We start from the raw sequence: 18,765 nt of genomic DNA on the forward strand, positions 1-18,765 counted from the left end.
AGATCCTTGCATGTCGGTTTGCGTGGTGCCTGTTTCTCCGCGTCTTTGCGTGTTCGGAACAATCAATCATTCAAGTTGAGCCATGCACGATCCGTGTTGTCCGCTACCCAGTTACGAGATCTAGATATTATGGATTCATCGATTGCGGCCCATCGAAGTGAGCTGCGCAGTGGAAGACAATGATAACCCAGCCTGTGTTTTCATTCATATCCGCGATCTGATGCATTGATAGATCTTATCTTGGGTTGAATGTACCCCCGAGTTTCAAGGGACGTCGTCTGAGTCAGGGTCGCAGCTGGCATATACAATTTTTGCTAAATCCTAAGTGGGCTCGGCATGAAGTTGAATTTCATACAGCAACTTTTATTGCCCTGAGAGCCTGGAATACGAAGCTCTACAAGTTCTAGTATAGTAAGTACAAGTTCTACTATCAGCTAATACATATTGTTTACATAGATGAATTCTACAGTCGTCGTGGTCGAGTAAGCGATGCGTCTATCACAATTCCGTCTGGCTAGTCACCAAACCCAATTTACCTCGCTGTAAGACAGCTTTGAAACCAAAGTGTTCCTCGACACCGAAGTTCTCTGTGGGGTTGTACATTGTGTGGATGGGCTTCCGCGCGTTGATCTCGCTTAAAACGATCTTGGCTTCCTCATCAGCATCTCCAAGCACGCGATCGATGTCGCTCTCTGTCATGACAGGTGCGTCTGGGGATGTTAGAGAAGGATCCAGTCTATTCAAAGTTTAGTATGAGATAATTTAATTGAGCAAACGATAGATCCCCACCTAGCTTTGACTGAAGAATGCATCTCGGGATCGGTTGGTGCGAATAGATGACTACAGAAGTCCATAGTTTTCTGTTAATGGGAATGAGGATATCACGGAAGATAGAAGCAGAACACACGCACCTGGAGTTCGTCTTCTGTCAAGGCCTTACCGACATCTGCTGTTCCTTGTATCACTGCACTCGAGTATCAGATTTTGTAGCGATAGAAAAGACATCGATCCTCACCCGGCCTGATGAGATCAAAGGCTCTGTCAAAGTTGTCCTCATCCACATCACTCATCACCGGCATAGATTGATTTCTGATTTGTTTGTAGGTGCCCAGGACGACAAGAAGGAACCTGTGCCATACATTGCATTAGATCTTAGTTACTATCACTCCAATAACCGAATTTACATGCCTCGTGTAAGAGGTGGCGATTTTTGAGGTGTGCCAACGCTGGGCATCATCTTCGCTGCAGAGTCCTCGGATCGACGCAGAGATCGTGAGAGCAGCCGAAAGTCCACCTGTGAAAGCCAAATGGACGCCAGAGGAGAAGAATGGATCGATGAACGCTTATTAATTGTCAGTCGCGAGTGCCACAACATGTCAAGAAAATTACCTCCAGCATCCCCCGCCAGTCGGTAATGATCCCCAGCATAAGAGGGGGCCGAGTAGCTAAAATCGCCTGCAGATTTCACAGCCATCGGTGTACCATCGTTTCGAAGGGTGGCATCTCCCATCAACTTAAGGACTCCAGGAGCATTACTTAAAAGCTCTTGCTTGTAATGAGCCAGAAGGTTTGAGCCGGATCCTGAGGCCGCACGACAAGCCTTCTTCTTGCGATTGCTTGACTCTTGATCCATCACAACTCCCACAGATGTGGATCCATCGTGAAGGGGAATGAACCAAGCCCATCCAGACTCGTCTGCAAACAGTGAGATTACTGAAACCCTTTGAGTTGTTTTCATACCTTCAAGTGCTTCAACAAAGATAGCATTCTGGCGAGTGGTACCCGGCATGTAAGACCCGGTTCCATCCCAGTATCCCCAGCATGCGACATTGTTGAGAGCCTGATTATAGCGTCTGTTCTTGAGATACTTTGTGGACATGACCCCGTTCTTTCCTGATGCATCGACTAGGTAGCTGAAAGAGATATGGCCCTCGGTTCCAGTGCTGGCATCCTTCCAATTGGCTGAAACAGGTCTTTCGCCCTCGAACTGAAATTCAGTGACTCTTATGTTGTCGAACACATTTGCGCCACTCTTCGAAGCATGACGGAATAGCAAATCGTCAAACTCCGACCGAATCTGCAAAACGATGAGACGGTGAGCATATCCCCAATATATCACATACCACGTTCCAAGACCCATTGTCTGGGTTCAGCGCAATAAAATCTGTATCTGGAATGGACGATCAATATTAGTATGACGATGTACGACAGTGACTGTGGCTCACATCCTTCTCGTTTGAACTGGTTCAGCTTGACTGCGGCACCAGGCTATAAGAGGGTAAACGTGTCAAAATAGTGTACAGACCCATTGAAGATCATCCAAACCTTGACTGTGAATCCGTAATTCTTGATGGTTTCTTCCGCATCAATAAATGCCAAGAAGGGGCGGATCGACGGGAGCAAGCTCTCGCCAATATGATAACTGGTACAACTATGTATTAGTGACTCTGTATACCGATGTCATGTATAATATGCGCTGACCGAGGGAACTTGGCAGCTTCGAGAAGAGTGACTTCAAAGCCTTCTCGAGCTAAAGCAGCAGCAGCGTAGCTTCCGGCGGGTCCGCCGCCGACAACGAGTATTTGAGTTGAAGTTGGCTAGCTAGTATGTCAGCCAAATTCACTGTAGCAGAAGAATGGATATCAGCCACTTACAAGTGTTCGAGTGGCCATTTTTGTGAAGGGGATTGTAGGAAAGGGAAAGTCGCCATACCTTTATATACGGGATTTCCTTCGGAAACTGTGTCTTGAATAATGCAACGTAGTAATATTCTTGCACCCGATGAAGCCGTTAGATCTCGACTGAGACCGAGAAAGTCAACTACATAGACCTCGGAGTAACTTAGCCACCGCGCGCGGGTGTTCTGTCAAAAATCATTCGATCAGAATTGATGAATGTACGTACTGATGCCGGTCAGTGTTACGGTACTCCATGTACGGCATGATGCAAAATGTTGCTGTACAATGTAACGATGGAACGAACAGCTACTTGTACGAATCAAGTTAAGTAATAAGAAACTTCGAACGACGAGGTGGCGTTCAGTTTACGTATTATTACATAAGCGTGCAAAGTTGCAAACTCTAATTTATTAGCGGCCCTGAAGGGCACTCAAGTAATCCCCTTTGAGATCAAAGCAACCATTGTGCAATGGATATTGATGCGCGCAGAATTATGCAACTATGTCGCGGTCATTACTATGACCGGGGTTGCTGTGTGCAGCCGCGTGTGTTTTTATTTATTGGTCTATCACATTCGGCACTTTCTTACATGCCGACCGGAGTGGAGTATATCACTAGCAAAGTTAATTAAGGCTCGAGAACCGAGTGGGGTGGGGACCTGTTGAGTCTTAGATCCGTGATACGCGAGAATCAAAGTAGAGGCAAAGCAATTATACAACCAAAACATTCGCTTTGTAAGCACACTCATTACTAGTACTGATTACTCAGTACTTAGTACGAGTTAACCCTCAAAGTAGTCCACCGGGACTCCGTGTTCGTATCTGTGCTAGCAGAATCCGAATTCTTCGGAGATGAGTATTGGTATTGTTAGCCTGAGTGGGAAGGTAACAGGACCTGCACGAAAATATGTAACTCGTCATATTACTTGGTTTTGAAACGTATTGGAATTAAGGATGAGGTTTTCGGCGAGCGCACGGCTGCCGCGTCTAGTAGGTTAGAGTTCCGCCAACTTCGCAACTAGTCAAGGCTGTTCGAGACCTAGACAAGTCGAGGTATAAGTTAGTGCTGAAATAGAGACACTAGAATTTAGCTCGGAATTGTTTCTTCAGATTGATCGTCCTTACGGTTTTAAGAGTCAAATGTGGCTATACACATGGGGGGCATACACACAATCGGACGTATCGGGTGCATGTGCTCTATCATAGTTATGCAGCGCGTACTCTGAGTTCAATCAGCAAATGCTCGGATAAGAGTCATGAAACAAGGGTGTTCTTAACTTAGCCACAGGGTGCATCTAGATGAAAATAAACATAGTGGGCTCCATGGAGTAGGTGTAAAAATATGGTGGAGATCACAACTAGCCCGGGCGTGAAGCAACCGGGCACTAGCAGTCCTGCCAAGTCACTGCATTGGAACCAGACGACTAGATTACAAGCATGTCAAACTATGATAAGTATGACAGTCCAAGCGGCGTATCAGTGACACTGACGAAGCGTGAGGCGAAGGGGAATCCGGGACAGAATAAAGCACGAACGCACGGTGAAAAGGAGCGCGCCAAAGGCACAAGAATAAATCTGAAAGAAGTACTGTAAGATACCAGAAAAAACTCTTGACGCGATTTTTCGCCTGATGACTGCTTGAAGTGCAGTGGACGGATTCGCTCTTGAAATGCCTGTCCCAGGATTTCTGGATGCTTGACGTCTAGTTCATCTAGATCTGTCAGAACCGCGTTTTCCTCGAGCGTCAGTAACAAGCCTGCTGCCATCGACTGCCACTTGACTGACCTTGAGTCGCTCGGCCACGTCGTTCATCTGCAACAGAGCCAGGAAGCTTTCAGGCTGTCTTTGGGTAGTAGGAGCTTTCGTTAGGAGGCGCACTACAGCAAGTAGTACTCCATTTTGTATTGCATTCGGGGAGCTGGCCGATATATGGTTGCAAGATAAGTAACGGACCACGGTAGAGCCTGCCAGAATCAACCATGCACTCAGGCTCTTGCCTGACCGGTGTTCAGAAGATGAGAATGCACGAGTCTGTCATTTTATCTGCGAGAGTGTCAGAATTTGGGATGGTCTCTAGAAACATAGCGTCTCGAGCTCTAGAGTCTCTTTACTCCCGGCGGGCCTCTTCTCATAAGTTTCGGGCTGAGTGTTCAAGCTTTCAAGAACGTTCAAGCTCCGTCAAGTGTGCACGTGATCACATTCCCTACCGTAGTACCGTTGACAAGACTCTTGAGCTTGAAGCTTTGAAGGCTGAAGCGCTTCAAAGTTCAAGCGCATCACAGTTACTCATAAACTTGTGCTAAGGTTCCACCTAGTGCACTGGGGATACACGAGGTCGGCGATCCGCCAGCTCCTGCTTGGCAATTTTTGTGCTGAAGCCGCAAGTTAACGGGACTTGTGCAGGCTTTGTCCTCAGACTCCGGGTCAGTCACGCCCACAGCTATTTGCGGCATACATTTTCTCCATCCCGGATTTAATGAGAAGAAGACTCTGATTATTACGGCTGTCCTGCACCGCTGTCGGGTATGCTATCGTCAAACTGATTCGTGGGGAGAGGCACTGGCACGCACCTCAATGCATTGCCCCCGCCGGTTATATCATGGCCGTGTTAATCGTCGCTTTCCACCAGCCCCAGTGGTGTCAGCATGATACAAGAAAAGCCCCTGTCGAATACCGTAAGCTCCAGCCTGCATGACTGCAATCCAAATGCTAAAAAGTGGATTTTTGCTGTCTTCTAACTACCTTTGTCACAGTCATTCGTCTTGCCGTCAGTCTATACCATGCGAGAAATGCGTGCTCGGGCTGTGATGGAAGGCAAGACTGAGCATGCATTTCAGTGCTCTGAGTGGCACGGTCTGTTTAATCTCAGATCTCGCAGGAGCCTCGTGTCACAACGTGACGTTCACTCCTAGTACAGTTCTACGCCGACCACACTTATATAAGGACTCATGTCGCCTTCTATGCGCCTCTTCATATTCCACTTCCGCTAGTTGCGCCATTCACTCCGGCTGTCTATTGCAATGTCTGACCTCGACTATGGGCAACCTCGACTGGGAGACATGCGTATTGACACAAGCTTCTCACGTTCCCCCAGTACTACTCGGGATTTCCTTGGGGAGCCAATGTCCAGGGATCGATATTCCAGGGCAAGCCATGCATCGCGTGTGCGAGATGTTACTTGGATTTCGGCTTCTCAGCCATCCCAGTACCCTGCAACCCAAACCCCTCAAACCCCTAACTGGCATTCCACTCCTGTTATGCGTCCAGCGCCTCATACGGCGCACGCCACTCTATCAGACACTGAGGAGTATATGACTGTTGGCATCGAAGTCACAGGTGCCGATGAGGAGAATGGGTATGGGTCTTCAGAGGGACATGAAAGGAAGCCTCAGGGGAAGAAGACGTTTTACGGTGGAATCATGAACGGGTTGAAAAGTATACCGAGAGTCATGTCGAGAGGACGTTTGAACTCAAAGGACCATGCTAAGCCGGCGAAGCAGGGGAGCACATCCTCGTACCATCAGAATCCTCGAGCTCCAGGGATCTCGCTCGTACACCGACAAGTGCTAGCAAATAATGTGCCCCAGGTCGAGAGGGTTGACACCCCTCCGTCCGACATGTTATCTCCTACAAGACCAAACATTTTGCTTGATACTGATACACGCACATCCATTGCGGATACAAGGCGTGACCGGACACTGTCGGCTGTAAACGAGCTGTACGAACCTAGTCGCTCGCACAGTCATGATGATATCTTTCCTGCTCATTTCCATCGCGATACTTCCCATCCATTCCACCACTCTACCGACGCAATTTCCACTTCCCATCCCTTCAACCGCTCCGTCGAAGCGATTTCCATCCCTCATACCATTCATCTTTCGACCCAAGCCACTGCGACTCCCGTCCTTGTGGAGCCTCGGCCTGCAGAGGATTTTGCAAAGATGGAGTCTCCCATTCGCCCCCCACCAGAGGAATCCATTGCCTCCCAAATGGCGCGTATTCGGCGATTCGTGCGAGACCTTGGCGGCCTTCCATGGGTTTCTCCGGCTCGTATCTCAAGTGAATATGTTCCTGGGCAGGGTAATCGGAGGAGGAACAGCCGTCAGCGGTACTCCAGATCGTCAAAGAGTTGGTATACCCCGCGAAACAAGGGAACCTTGGACTTGCTTTCAGGTCCATCGACTCCTTTATCTTCAGGCCGTATTCCACATCATGTTCAGAACTCGCCTGCTCCAGCTCCAAGACCGTATGTCATGAGCCCAAGCACCGCAAACCTCATGTTCTCTAGACAGTTATCTGGTGGGCGGTCCAGATCGCCTTCTTCAGATGGTGCTCCATCGTCAGATAGTACCAGCAACCCACAATACTCCGGGCCATTATACCCAGCGTATGTGGCCCAACCGTTATTCGTCTATCCTTCTGGGATTCCAGCTCCTGGAAGTGGCCTAGAGACGCAGCCACGACCGGTGTTTTTCACCACACCTGTTTCACCGCCATTCGCATCTCCTGAAAGGTCACGGTCGCCTCTGCGGCACGATGGAACACCGAGGACGCCTGTGTTGTGATGAAGACTGGTTTTTATAGACCTCTTGTGCCACAGTCACCCGTAATACACGTCAGTCTTGGAGGGAGGCCTTGGATAATTCTCGAGTGTGTACTCTTTCATCCCCTTGCATCGCACCGCACAATGGCAGTGCATTAAACGATCTCTCCGATTTTTCACTGTTGGTCTGTTCGAGTTCAGCTCGAGTATTGGGGATGGGGATGATGTTGAATATGATCATTCAATGACATGGTTCGCGATGAAAGTCCAGCAACGGCCGGAAAACATCTACCACTCATCCATAACGATCCAGTGACTTCGTTAACCAGCAGATACACTTATATAGGCACTCGTAACATACAGAGATGTTGTCGACTGTTTAGAGACCAGACTAATGTCTAGAATCACACACACCGTGACGTACCGGGCTGAATTTGGGCGTGTTCCGACCAGGGATGTAATCGCACACATCCGCCATGACCTCTAAATCGACTTATTGCATCGCACTAACTCTCATTTTCGATCGGGGGCCAAGCATTTTTCTTATTTTCACATGTTTCTCGGTCATTGGTCTTGTGATAACGCGACATTGCATATAGGGTGATCTCATTCAACATCGAGCAATTAGTACGCAAAATCTGCTTTCAAGTCACGCTCATAATGACCACATTTCCAACTGCACACCCGCTGGCCAACGGCTTGACGATGGTATGCAGATTCTCCGAGAAGATGGCCTTCCGGGGCTGCAAACGTCACCTCTCCGCCCTATGTAAGCCAATGAATGAGTCCAAACTCAGCCCAGAAATAATCGAGTCCACCACTACCCCAAGTGGATCCCGCACACCTATCAGCATAGCGTTGCAAAAGACGGATGCGATCAGGGAAGAGAAAGCTGCAAGTGAGACATTACGTGTCTATTCGGATGGATCAGTAGTGGGCGGAGGAGTGGGCGGGGCGGCAGTTTTGATGAGGGGAGAGACGATGATCAAAGACAAAAGATTCTACTTGGGAGGCCATGACGAGCACACGTCATTAGACGCAGAAATAGTAGGAATGGTCTTAGCAGTCCAGCTGCTGAAGGAGGCAGGTGGACGGGGCACCATGGCGTTGGGGGTGGACAATCAGGCGGCAATCAGGAGCACAGGAGACCTCCACTCCCAGCCCGGTCACTACCTCCCGGTCGTTAATGTTATACTCCATGACGCCCTCAGGGAGCTGCTACCTGTCAAGGACGGGAGGCAACTAATCATCAGATGGACGCCAGGTCATAATGGGATAGCAGGAAATGAGGCGGCAGACGTACAGGCAAAGAGGGCAGCTAGAGGTGAGGCATCAGCAGGCAACATGCTACCCAAGTCGCTCCGAACAAGAACAAACATCCCCATAAAACTACCTTTCAGCAAATCGGTAGCCAAGTAACACTTCCAGAATCCACGGTTAGTCAAAAAACGAAGCAGCACCAACCATGTGAGATTCCCCGCGCTACCGCATGTTCCAAATGATAGACCCATTCATCCTATCCGAACATTTTGCAGGGCTCCGCACCAACGAGCAATAAATCAGAATACAAAAATAGAACGAAATCCTAGACAATCAGAAAAAAAGCGACCGGGAAGTAGTGGCTTCTGTTGCTGGCAGGCTGAGCTTAGAGATTCGGTTGTGTTTAAACACAGGTGTCGCAATGTTGGATTCCCGTGCAGGGTTTACACATAAATTAGATAAAATTAGCTGCTACGACATGAAGAAAAAAACTGTATGATAGTCAATAATATCCTACCAATCCTCGAGTTGATGAATCACCAGGACAACAATATGAATAGCGTGTATGCGCGCATGCAAGGAGATGATGTGCGAGCCGCGAATGCGTATCCTACGGTGGAGAGACAGGGCCGGTCGGGGGTGGGTTTGATGCAACGAGAGTGTAATATAAGATCCTGAATGGCAACAGAGGTCGACGGCCGACGGTAGGCTGCGGTGACTGAGATGAACTTGAAGCTTCACTCACATGATTACTTAGGAGCCTCATCAGACTTGGAGCGTACTGAGGCGATTAATCATGATGGCTGTACTGGAGGGGTGCATGGAATTAGATAGTGTCTGTTAGAAAGGACGCGGTTGAGCGATTGAGAGATCCGTGCGATACTTACAATTCCAAAACATTAGTCGGAGTTTGAAAACAACACGTTTGCGGAGGACATCCAGGACATACCAAGTCTGTGTGGACACTAGATCAGAGACGGGGTCAATTTCCACACTTCATCACCTCATCGATTTCATGATCACCGCTCTGCTGAAACGATTGATTCTTTTCCCACACAGTGCGGTTCTGGGCGCTGATGTGCATCTATTATCACGAGGTCGGCGACTACATTGAATACAGGCGGAAGTGCGGCGTATACGTATTACGGAGGCCAAACAGACGAGGAACGACTATCTTCCATCATCCATAGGGGGCTATCTGGCTGTGTTTCGGAGATAGCGAGAATCCCCACACAAGCATGGGCAGTAGGTAAGTTCCAATCTTGGGTTGCGGAGATTTCAGGCTTATCGATGAACAGCCTAACTTTGAAGTTCCTCGTTCAGATCTGTCTCGGTTTGACCTTGGCGCTACTAAACTTATCAACTTGGCGCGAACGACAGATCAATTCCACGATGGATTTCTATTTTGCTTCTCTGCAAAAAGCACTGTACCAGCCAGCGGTCGAGTGTCGCCCTGATAACGATTGATCGGATCAGGTCAATGCATCATATTTTACAGCCTCCTAAGGCTAGAGCCAGAGGCCATCACCTACATCTGCTACGATGTGATGGGCGCAGTTTCTGTGGCGCATCCTCTCCTTAAATAGTTCAATGCCCCAATCATTAGTGATTTCGGTGGAGAGCCGCGGACGCCGATAATAGTCATGTCTCATCCAAAATGACACTTTCACGGTATGTACGTTAACAAATGCCGGTTCAGCGCTGCAGCTGCTGATAATCATCATCATAGCATCACACTGCTTTAATGACAAGAAGAACTTGATCAAGCGCTGTGGCATGAAAGGATCTTCAGCGGCTCTCATGAAGCGCCGATACCGTGATGATATCGTTATGATGGTCATGCGTTCAAGTCCAGAACGTTCAGGAGTTCTATATGGTAAGTATCGCATTTGGATCCGTCCGTCTCATGTTTATCGAGCTAGGGTTCAGACTTTTCGGTACTTACATTTTGGGGTGCATTGGTCTACAACATCACACGAAGGACATCAAGGTGGCAATCGATATTGAATACCGTGGTTAGTCTCGCCTTTTACATATTTCTTCACATGCTCAAGTCTCCCAAGCGTATAGTCGTAGACATCATCATATCGAACAGGGTCTAGTCACTCTAGACACTTATCGCGACATGTTCGCAGGGAGGCCACCGGGTAGTTATCAGCAATCCAATAGGAATCAACTGTCGCGGATGCGACTTTGAAATGCTAACTTCATTAGTGATATGTATAATACGTACGGAGATTGTACAATATATCATAAATTCATGTCCAAGAAAGAAAGAAAGGGAAAGGGTGATTTAAGCTCGCTATCAGCCTCGTCACTGCTCGAGTGTTGCCAAAACGGGAGGCTTAACCAGTACGAAAAGCCTCCTGGTATATCTCCGCAAAGGTATGCGACCGTGTGTGTTCATTGTCTGCGTGAGTGTTTCATGTGTGTCGTAGTTGAACGAATCAAGCATCATATTCGTTTTCGGGGCATAAGCGGTTGAAGTTATCAGGATCGATTACACGTCGTAAGGTGGAGACGTTCCTCTCATAGAATCCTTGCTTGACGATGGTCGCTCCTGATGTGTGAATTTGGATACATGTACCTGTAAAGGCTTCATGGCATATTGTTGTGCGCGTTCTTGTTCTGCCTCGCTGGTCACCGCTCGTCTAGGAATACTGGCACTCGTCCGAGTCGAGACATAACTGTGCTCTTTTTTGTTAAGTGCGATGCGAATAAGCACCATGTAGAAGGCAATCGACATGATCGGCATGGCCTAGTCGCTCGAGTTCAATGGATTTCAATAAAAAGTGTCAATGGCCGACTCACCATGTCTACGACAGCATCCTGTCCGTTGTTTCCGGAGACAAACAGTATTAACGCAGTCAACAGCGCTGCAGAGTACAGAATAGCGGCATCCACGAGCACACGCACTACCGGCATCACAGTGTTCCTCGACGTATTGACCCCAGAGACACCACGTTGGATGATCCAGATGCGATATGCCAATAATCCTGCACATACATTCATGGCTCGATATCGCACTCGTGCAGAGATTACTTACCTGAGCTCAGCAAGTTGGTTGCGATTGTCGAGGCAAAAAATGCTGTGACCCATTGTGCGAGTGCTTTGACGAAGATCCCATCACCACTACCGGCTTGCGAGACACTGTAAACTGCAATGACACCAGTTACTTTGAGGCAATGTCAGAACATAGTATGACGAGCCAGCAAGTATGATTGTAACGAACCTGCGACACTGCACCACAGAATGATTGGTAGGACGACAATCCAAACAGATTGCCAAACAACATAGCAACGATAAATCTTTTTACGAGCACAAGCACTTCTGTAAGCAGGGTTTAAGCTAGGAATCAAATTACGAGCTCACCACCACACCATCAGCAAGGAGAGTTTGCAGCACGTAGAACGAATGCTTTATCACATAGGTCTCCTGTGAAACATCTGCAAAATATTCTGATGGTCCGTTTGGGTACTCATAGCGATTTATCACTAGTCCATCTTCGGCTCGAACAATATTCACAACCATATGCTTCAGAGAAGGTCAATAAACAACATCAAATATAAGATGCGAGAGGCTACTAACAGCAGTACTCAGTATTAGCAGCAGAACTGCCACGACGAGAATTGGGAGATTGATATCTTGTTTGTGACGTTTGTAGGTCAAAGACCAAATGGTACCAATGAACAAGAGTATCGAAAAGCCTGTGTAAAACCAATATTAGCTTAGACGAAATCTGAATTGCAATGCTCACCATATAAAACACCTTCCAGCACTGTCGACATTAGAGCTCCTGCATCCAATGGTATACCTGATGCCATGGTGGAGAAGACTGAGAGATGCAAGGGGAACGTGCGACTCGAAAAGCATGGATATCCTCTTATGTATCATTACATACAAAAACAGACTGGAGTTGTACTGCTCCGAGGTAATGTTGACCAGGTGTTGTTTGGTGCACATGACCAGCATGTATAGCCTGTTTTCGATGCAGTGCAGATACTGTGACAACGTGGGATGTAGGGGTGTTTCTATTTCAAAACAACGTAAACTTGCTTGGAGTGATGCTGGTGGTACTGCGGACCTACTAAGTGGACAATTTAGGACATGAAACACACCTGTTTGCTTCGAGCTGTGGGATGTACCACAAAAGTGAATCACGAAATGGAAGTCCATCACCGATAGACCGTAACTGAAGGTACTCTCCTCGTGCCCATCAAACCATATTACAGATTGAGACTAGCACTTCTGATACAACGAGATGTCATGAGGCAGATTCATCATTGCACGGTCCTCAGAGCCGATGATGGTGACAAACTTTGTCCAAACAAATGTAGGGCAAACACCGAATGACTTCGAAACACCATACTGGTATAATTTGTTGTTGGGCAGCCATCATCTGATGAGCAAGTGCATATAAGATGCAGACACTGACGAGGAATCTGCAAAGATCAAATGTCTCCTCCATCCCCAACAGAATTCGATATCATCTTTGCTGGAGGTCAGTATTACATAATATCTTCGTTGTATCTTAATTTCGCGTTTTGTGCAGGTGGTGCTACAGCCTGTGTCGTTGCAGGCCGCCTAGCTGCATGTGATCCCTCACTAAAGATTCTGATTCTCGAAGCTGGTGAACACACCTTGGACAAACCTGCTCATGTTCAACTTTACCAGTATCCATTCCATATGGCCCCAACAACCACAACACTCACATTCAACTTCGGAAATCCCTCTCCACATCTCAATGGACGTGCTTTGGTTGTTCCATCTGGTCATTCAGTAGGTGGAGCATCAACTATCAATTGTGTGTACAATTTTTGCCGAAATGAACAGGTGCTGATATATAGATAGTTGGGGCATACACTCGTGCACCTGTCTCAGATTATGATGATTGGGCAGTTGAAGGTTGGGAATCGAAGAATTTGATCCCTCTCATGAAGAAGGTCCTCTTTTGCTCGAGCTTATTATATATTTGTCATGCTGACTCGTACTGCATTTCGTAGTTTGAGACATACCAGGTGCAGCCTGGTTGTCCAACTCATGGGTACACAGGACCTGTCAAGGTGTCCCCTGGTGGGCATAAACTAGCCATCAGTGAAGAGTTTATTTGTGTTGGTATGACCTATCACAAGAGGCCATATTCCGAAGACACCAATGATTTAAAAACATGTAATACATACAGTGTGAGTTTTCTAATTTTACTTCCATTCCTGCAGCTACTGATTAAAGCTGTACCACACAGCCATGGGCGAAGTGAGCAAATTTCTCGTAGCTCATTGTGGCTTGAATTCATGTGTAAAAAGGTACATTGATAGCACCACTGGAAGGCGCTCCGACGCGGCCCACTGCTATGTCTACAACCAAGCTCAGAACCCGAACTTACAAATATGGGTTGGCAAGCGCGTGACACGCATCATTTTCGAGTGAGTGGCTTGTGCCCTCGCATCTGTCACCAACTCTTGACACCCTCTCCAAACCACAGGGACAAACGTGCTGTAGGTGTCGAGTTTACCAATGACCCTGTGTCTTGCCCAGGCGCAGACCAGTCATTGAGTACTGTGAAAGCTTCAAAGCTCGTCGTCGTATCTGCTGGAGCATTTGGTTCCCCAGCTATTCTCGAGAGGTCTGGTATTGGCGCCGAGGCAGTGCTCAAACGATGCGACATCAAACCACTTGTTAACCTGCCGGGTGTCGGGGAGAATTACACAGGTAAGATATCATCAATATATCAATGGTCTTGACTTATGGGTATCAGATCATGATGCTGTTTTGGTTCCATACTTGGCTGCTGACGAGGCAATCACCATGGACCCCCTCTGGCGCGGGGAGGAGAGTGCTACAAAAGGTGAGCATGACTTCATAACGTTCTCGGCGCCTTCCAAAACAGCCAACTGTAGATGCCCTCGCACAATGGACCGCTAATGGAACATCACTTATTGCTTCGAAGTGAGTCAGATTACTCATCATCATTGCTTGATACGTGCTGATTCATATTTCAGTGGTGTCGATGCGAAAATCAAGTGGCGTCCTGATGCCGAGGAGCTGAAAGCTATGGGTCCAGCCTTCCACCAACGATGGAACGGGTTCTTCCGAGACCACCCGGACAAGTGTGTTGCAATATTTTCCTTGATCGCAGGGTGCGTGTTTATTTCGTCGCCCTGATATGAAAGCTCACGATGACTAGATACCTTGGACCGCTTGTTGGTACCCTTCCGCCCCGCAACTACATGATGGCTGCCTACTTCACAGTAATTCTCACTCCTCGTCGCGTGAATCTTTCTGAACCTTTCGACAGCTTTACCCCGCATCTGCTGGAAGCGTGCATATCAAAGTGGACGAAAACGGTAAAGAGGCGCTCGATTTCACGACAGGGTTTTTGGAAGAGTGAGTCGGCACATTTCATCATAGGGCCATTGCATGACTGATCATTATTCATCAGTCCATCCGATATCGTACCAATCAACTTTGCATACAAGAAGATGCGCGAAATCTACCGAAGGTTGCCTTCCTACCGAGGCGAACTCGCTGTAGGTCATCCTAAATTCCCAGAGGGAAGCGCTGCGGCCTGTGGAGAAGCATCTGGGCCAGTTGACCTAAATGCACCTGACATCATCTACACTGCCGAAGATGACGAGGCCATTGAAAGCTATCATCGTGACTGCGGTATGTATAGCTTTTGCATTTCCGTCGTTCCGGTTACTTATGGATCGAATCGTAGTGCAAACGACTTGGCACTCGGTGAGTGCAGCTGAGATAACTTGAAATGGGGTTTCTGATTCTTTTGCATGCAGCTCGGTACCTGCGCCATGAAACCGCGTGCGGAACAAGGAGTCGTTGATGCTCGGCTAAACGTGTACGGCGTCACAAACCTCAAGGTTGCTGATATGTCTATTGTGCCAAAGAATGTCGGCACGGTGAGTACCCAACCAGATTAAGTGACCTTTGGTCTAACTATCTCCCAAGAACACGTATTCGACGGCGCTCCTCATTGGAGAGAAGGCTGCGATGATCATTGCTGAAGAATTGGGACTCGATTATAACGTCTAGCTCTGAACATTGTTGGAGGAAGATAGCGCAAGTATTGTACTAAGAAGAATCAAATGATCCAGTTGACAGGATAACCTTGGACGTTAGTTCCTTAATGGCGAACAGTTGGTGCTGAAAAATGATTTGAATCAACAAAGCAAAGCTGCAACAGGATGTACTAGTCCAGCCTGAGTCTCGCTGCAGATGGTTCTGCCGTTCATCGAACTGACCACGTCGCTCGCTGAAGAGACGAACATATCGAATAATGCTGCACGAAATGTTGAATATCACACCATAGTGAGGACAGATAACACTCGCAAGTTCTAATAGTGCTGATGTAGCGTTGCATAGTTGTAACGACCCTATCACATGCTGAGAATTGGTGTTCGAATGACGAGCAAACATCAACCGGCGTGTTCACCACTACTATGCAATGAATGGGCGGTATGGACAATTCGCAATATGCAATGGGGAAGTAGGGAGGAGGGCCGTAGGAAGGTAGGTCAATGTCACGCGTGGGCCTGTCCGACTGGACGTAGGAGCACGATAAGCAAGGTCGTACCCCAGATTAATTGTAAAGATGACAGGGATATTTTAGGAACGAATTCCTCGTGCGAGTTGATCATCAGATCGTTCCTGGAGAACCTTCTTTGCATGTTTTTCATAAGCACGTGTTCGTCTCATTCAGAAATACCAGAAGCCTCGGCGTTTACAAGCATCCGTTCCAAGAAGGCAGAATCAAAGATGTTGGGTCCATTGAGGGAGTGGCCTACTCAGAAGTCAGTTATTGCTTCGATCGACCATTCGGAGGAACCAGTGAGACAACGCCAAGGAACTCGCGGCAATATCTTATGAAGCCTTTGCAGGCGCATATATCCCGGCTCACGTACAATGACGATACCTCGTCATACGGAATAGGGAATCGGGACAAACCGCCGACCAAGGCGGAGGTGGAGGAGGGACACAAAGGGGTTCAGGGCGCAGCCAATCGTTCAGATCTAGTAGACTGAACAAACAGAAGGACGGACTAATGAGCAGTACATCTTCAATACATACTTTCGTCCGCCATCATCTCCCTCAACCTCTCGACTTCGATTCGTGGAATGACGTCAATCTCAAATGGCGCTAGATGAGAAACAACACTGTCACTAGCCTGCGTGTTGATCGGAGCGTCAGGTCGTTGATCGAAGCGGAATGACCAGAAGATAAGTGCGAGGGCGATGTACATTGAATTCTCTGCGAGATGCCTGCCGGGACACACCCTTTTCAAAGACAAGTGAGCTTCGTTAACTCCTGACAAAAACAACTTACCGTCTGCCAAAGCCAAAGGTGAAAGACTTCATATCGTCCTTGAGGCGGCCTTCGGAATCAAGCCAGCGCTGAGGATCGAATTTCTCGGGATCTGGGAAGGCAATTGGATCGCGACAGATTGCCCTGACAAGTTCAGTTAATGAAGGACATACAGCATGAGGAAGTAAAACCTTACCAATGGCATCCGTAGACCATTGCGCCTTCAGGGATACAATGACCTTGCTGATCGCACACATAGTTATGTTAATATAATGACCTGGCATTAATTCAAGACACCAACCCAAATAATATCCTGAGTTGCGCGGTGGGGGAATCCTGAGAAACATGTCAGCGTGTAGGGGCGCAGCGAATTCAAGGCTTACCTATGGGAATGACAGGTCTCCATCTCAAAGCTTCCAACAGAAACGCGCGCAATTGAGGAAGCGAGCTCGAGTCCTCAAATATTGGTGCTATCACCAAAAATTAGCCGAAAACTTCGGAAAAATATCTTGTTAGCCTTGCCTCTGTCTGATCCGACGACCATGTCGAGCTCTTCATGCAGCTTTGCCTGAGCCAGAGGGTAGCACGCCGCAGCCATAATAGCAGTGGTAATTCCCGCAGAGGTCTGGACTCAGCCCATTAGTAAGTTCAGATATGAGATGGTATCACTTGCCGTATCAGCTCCTGCACCAAAGAGCGTTCCAGCGAGATATCCCATCTCATCCATCGCAAGCTGATGATCTTCGGTGTTTTCCAACAGTGTCTTGGTGAAAGAGGGCCCCGCTTTGTTTTGTTCCTGAATACAACACGAATGAAGCATGTTCATAGAAAGAAAAAAAGTCCTTACTATTTCGTTCTGGACGCGCAGTAACTGATGTCTGTATAGACTTAGTTCTTCGTCATGCCACTCAGCCAGTTGCCTTCCGTAACCAGGCAAGTAGCGCAAAAGAGGTACACGGTCGACAAGATAAGCTCCCGGGCGCATCACAAGATCAAAATGATGGAGGACTTTGTAGATACGGACAACTTCGGGATCAGTGTAGGCCGTAGGTGTAGACTTCCCATAAGTGACGCGAAGAATGACCGATGTTGAATACCTTGAGGTAACGTCTGTACAAGGATCACAAGAGGACTTGGTAAGGACATACCCTGCTGCATGCTTCTGGTGATTCCGAGGGTCATTCAGAATGTCTAATATAAATTTCCTTGCATTATCGTGCTGCATATCTTTGTATGCTTCTGCTGCCTTGGGCTGGAGATGGGTATGAACTGCTTTGCGGAGACGCCGAAAGCGTTCTCCGGAGCGAGCCATGAGGATACGCATCCCATTTGAGAGCATCTCTCCCGCAGCGATAGACGGAGGACGATCTACAAGGGATCTACCTTCTATCTCCATGATGGTTGTGGCTGCCTGTCAGACTGGTCAATGTTCGAGGAAATCCGAGTATATACAGATCTTACCTCGACGCTGCCGATGACAATGATCACTTGACTGCCTTGTCGGAGCGATACCACAGGCCCATACTCCCGAACAAGGTTGGTCAGCTCACGAGCAATGCTGAGTGGGCAGTTTACATCAATGTTACATGTTAAGGATGACGTTTCCAAAACCCACTTGACAGAAGGCAAAGCGTTGCTCCAGAACCAACGGGCGGGGGGTCCAGGTGGAAATGGCAAGGCGTTCTTGCCATTCGTCAATGAAGATTTCTTATACAGCACGGCGAGCACCGCTGCGAATGCGACAACACCAGCAGCATAGTCGGCCGTGATGAGGGCTCCTAGCATTATGGGTCGGAAATTCCTGGAATAAGAGTAGTGGAAGTTCAGTAGGTTTCATCACACCTGCCGGTCACCTAACCTCAAAATATATGGCTATGATGCGCAGCATGCCGATGGGAAGAAATGGGCAAATCTGATGCGAGTACTACAAATGCTATTGTAGTCATTCTACGGCATCGTGCCCATAGAA

At 47.9% G+C, this 18,765-nt stretch overlaps 6 protein-coding genes across 6 annotated transcripts; 3 read left to right on the forward strand and 3 right to left on the reverse strand.

Annotated features, from left to right (window-relative positions):
• Nucleotides 1-469: 469 nt before the first annotated feature.
• Nucleotides 470-2,909, reverse strand: HD556DRAFT_1354295 (putative halogenase). Its single transcript, XM_041302427.1, is given in 14 exon segments — nt 470-736; nt 790-860; nt 912-964; nt 1,016-1,128; nt 1,189-1,342; nt 1,390-1,695; nt 1,741-2,077; nt 2,124-2,170; nt 2,226-2,268; nt 2,326-2,422; nt 2,482-2,597; nt 2,655-2,722; nt 2,736-2,822; nt 2,834-2,909. 12 exon segments carry the CDS (start codon nt 2,670-2,672, stop codon nt 499-501), a joined length of 1,593 nt encoding a protein of 530 aa, XP_041163064.1. The 5' UTR covers nt 2,673-2,722; nt 2,736-2,822; nt 2,834-2,909; the 3' UTR covers nt 470-498.
• Nucleotides 2,910-5,736: 2,827 nt separating this feature from the next.
• On the forward strand, nt 5,737-6,153 carry HD556DRAFT_1232839 (uncharacterized protein; the record flags this gene model as incomplete). The annotated part of the gene is made up of 1 exon (XM_041297545.1): nt 5,737-6,153. A coding segment is annotated over one exon (417 nt), but the record flags the coding sequence as incomplete, so codon positions are not given.
• Nucleotides 6,154-8,201: 2,048 nt separating this feature from the next.
• On the forward strand, nt 8,202-8,639 carry HD556DRAFT_1232526 (uncharacterized protein; the record flags this gene model as incomplete). Its single annotated transcript, XM_041297516.1, has 1 exon — nt 8,202-8,639. One exon carries the CDS (start codon nt 8,202-8,204, stop codon nt 8,637-8,639), a length of 438 nt encoding a protein of 145 aa, XP_041163066.1.
• Nucleotides 8,640-10,980: 2,341 nt separating this feature from the next.
• HD556DRAFT_1232772 (uncharacterized protein) lies at nt 10,981-12,304 on the reverse strand (the record flags this gene model as incomplete). The annotated part of the gene is made up of 7 exons (XM_041297539.1): nt 10,981-11,238; nt 11,292-11,476; nt 11,527-11,655; nt 11,713-11,788; nt 11,853-12,014; nt 12,069-12,187; nt 12,238-12,304. The coding sequence occupies 7 exons, from the start codon at nt 12,302-12,304 to the stop codon at nt 10,981-10,983; spliced, it is 996 nt and encodes a 331-aa protein (XP_041163067.1).
• Nucleotides 12,305-12,935: 631 nt separating this feature from the next.
• Nucleotides 12,936-15,527, forward strand: HD556DRAFT_1440594 (GMC oxidoreductase-domain-containing protein; the record flags this gene model as incomplete). Its single annotated transcript, XM_041306139.1, has 16 exons — nt 12,936-12,981; nt 13,033-13,284; nt 13,332-13,423; nt 13,484-13,663; nt 13,723-13,733; nt 13,784-13,903; nt 13,963-14,189; nt 14,236-14,325; nt 14,378-14,426; nt 14,480-14,617; nt 14,665-14,728; nt 14,776-14,864; nt 14,920-15,143; nt 15,199-15,218; nt 15,272-15,394; nt 15,444-15,527. 16 exons carry the CDS (start codon nt 12,936-12,938, stop codon nt 15,525-15,527), a joined length of 1,809 nt encoding a protein of 602 aa, XP_041163068.1.
• A 1,024-nt stretch (nt 15,528-16,551) lies between these two features.
• On the reverse strand, nt 16,552-18,581 carry HD556DRAFT_1430961 (cytochrome P450; the record flags this gene model as incomplete). The annotated part of the gene is made up of 12 exons (XM_041304954.1): nt 16,552-16,631; nt 16,656-16,768; nt 16,818-16,940; nt 16,993-17,039; nt 17,098-17,132; nt 17,180-17,266; nt 17,319-17,426; nt 17,466-17,592; nt 17,644-17,893; nt 17,945-18,207; nt 18,258-18,354; nt 18,412-18,581. The coding sequence occupies 12 exons, from the start codon at nt 18,579-18,581 to the stop codon at nt 16,552-16,554; spliced, it is 1,500 nt and encodes a 499-aa protein (XP_041163069.1).
• Nucleotides 18,582-18,765: the final 184 nt, after the last annotated feature.

The sequence above is a fragment of the Suillus plorans genome, assembly GCF_016647745.1.
Source record: "Suillus plorans strain S12 chromosome Unknown HD556scaffold_14, whole genome shotgun sequence".
NCBI lineage: Eukaryota > Fungi > Basidiomycota > Agaricomycetes > Boletales > Suillaceae > Suillus > Suillus plorans.

Excerpts from the sequence above, each read along its gene's own strand:
- HD556DRAFT_1354295 (XM_041302427.1), bottom strand. Across the intron at positions 2,423-2,481 it reads GAAGCTGCCAAGTTCCCTCG|TTATCATATTGGCGAGAGCT; the intron begins GTCAGCGCATAT and ends TAGTTGTACCAG. Across the intron at positions 737-789 it reads CATTCTTCAGTCAAAGCTAG|ACTGGATCCTTCTCTAACAT; the intron begins GTGGGGATCTAT and ends AACTTTGAATAG.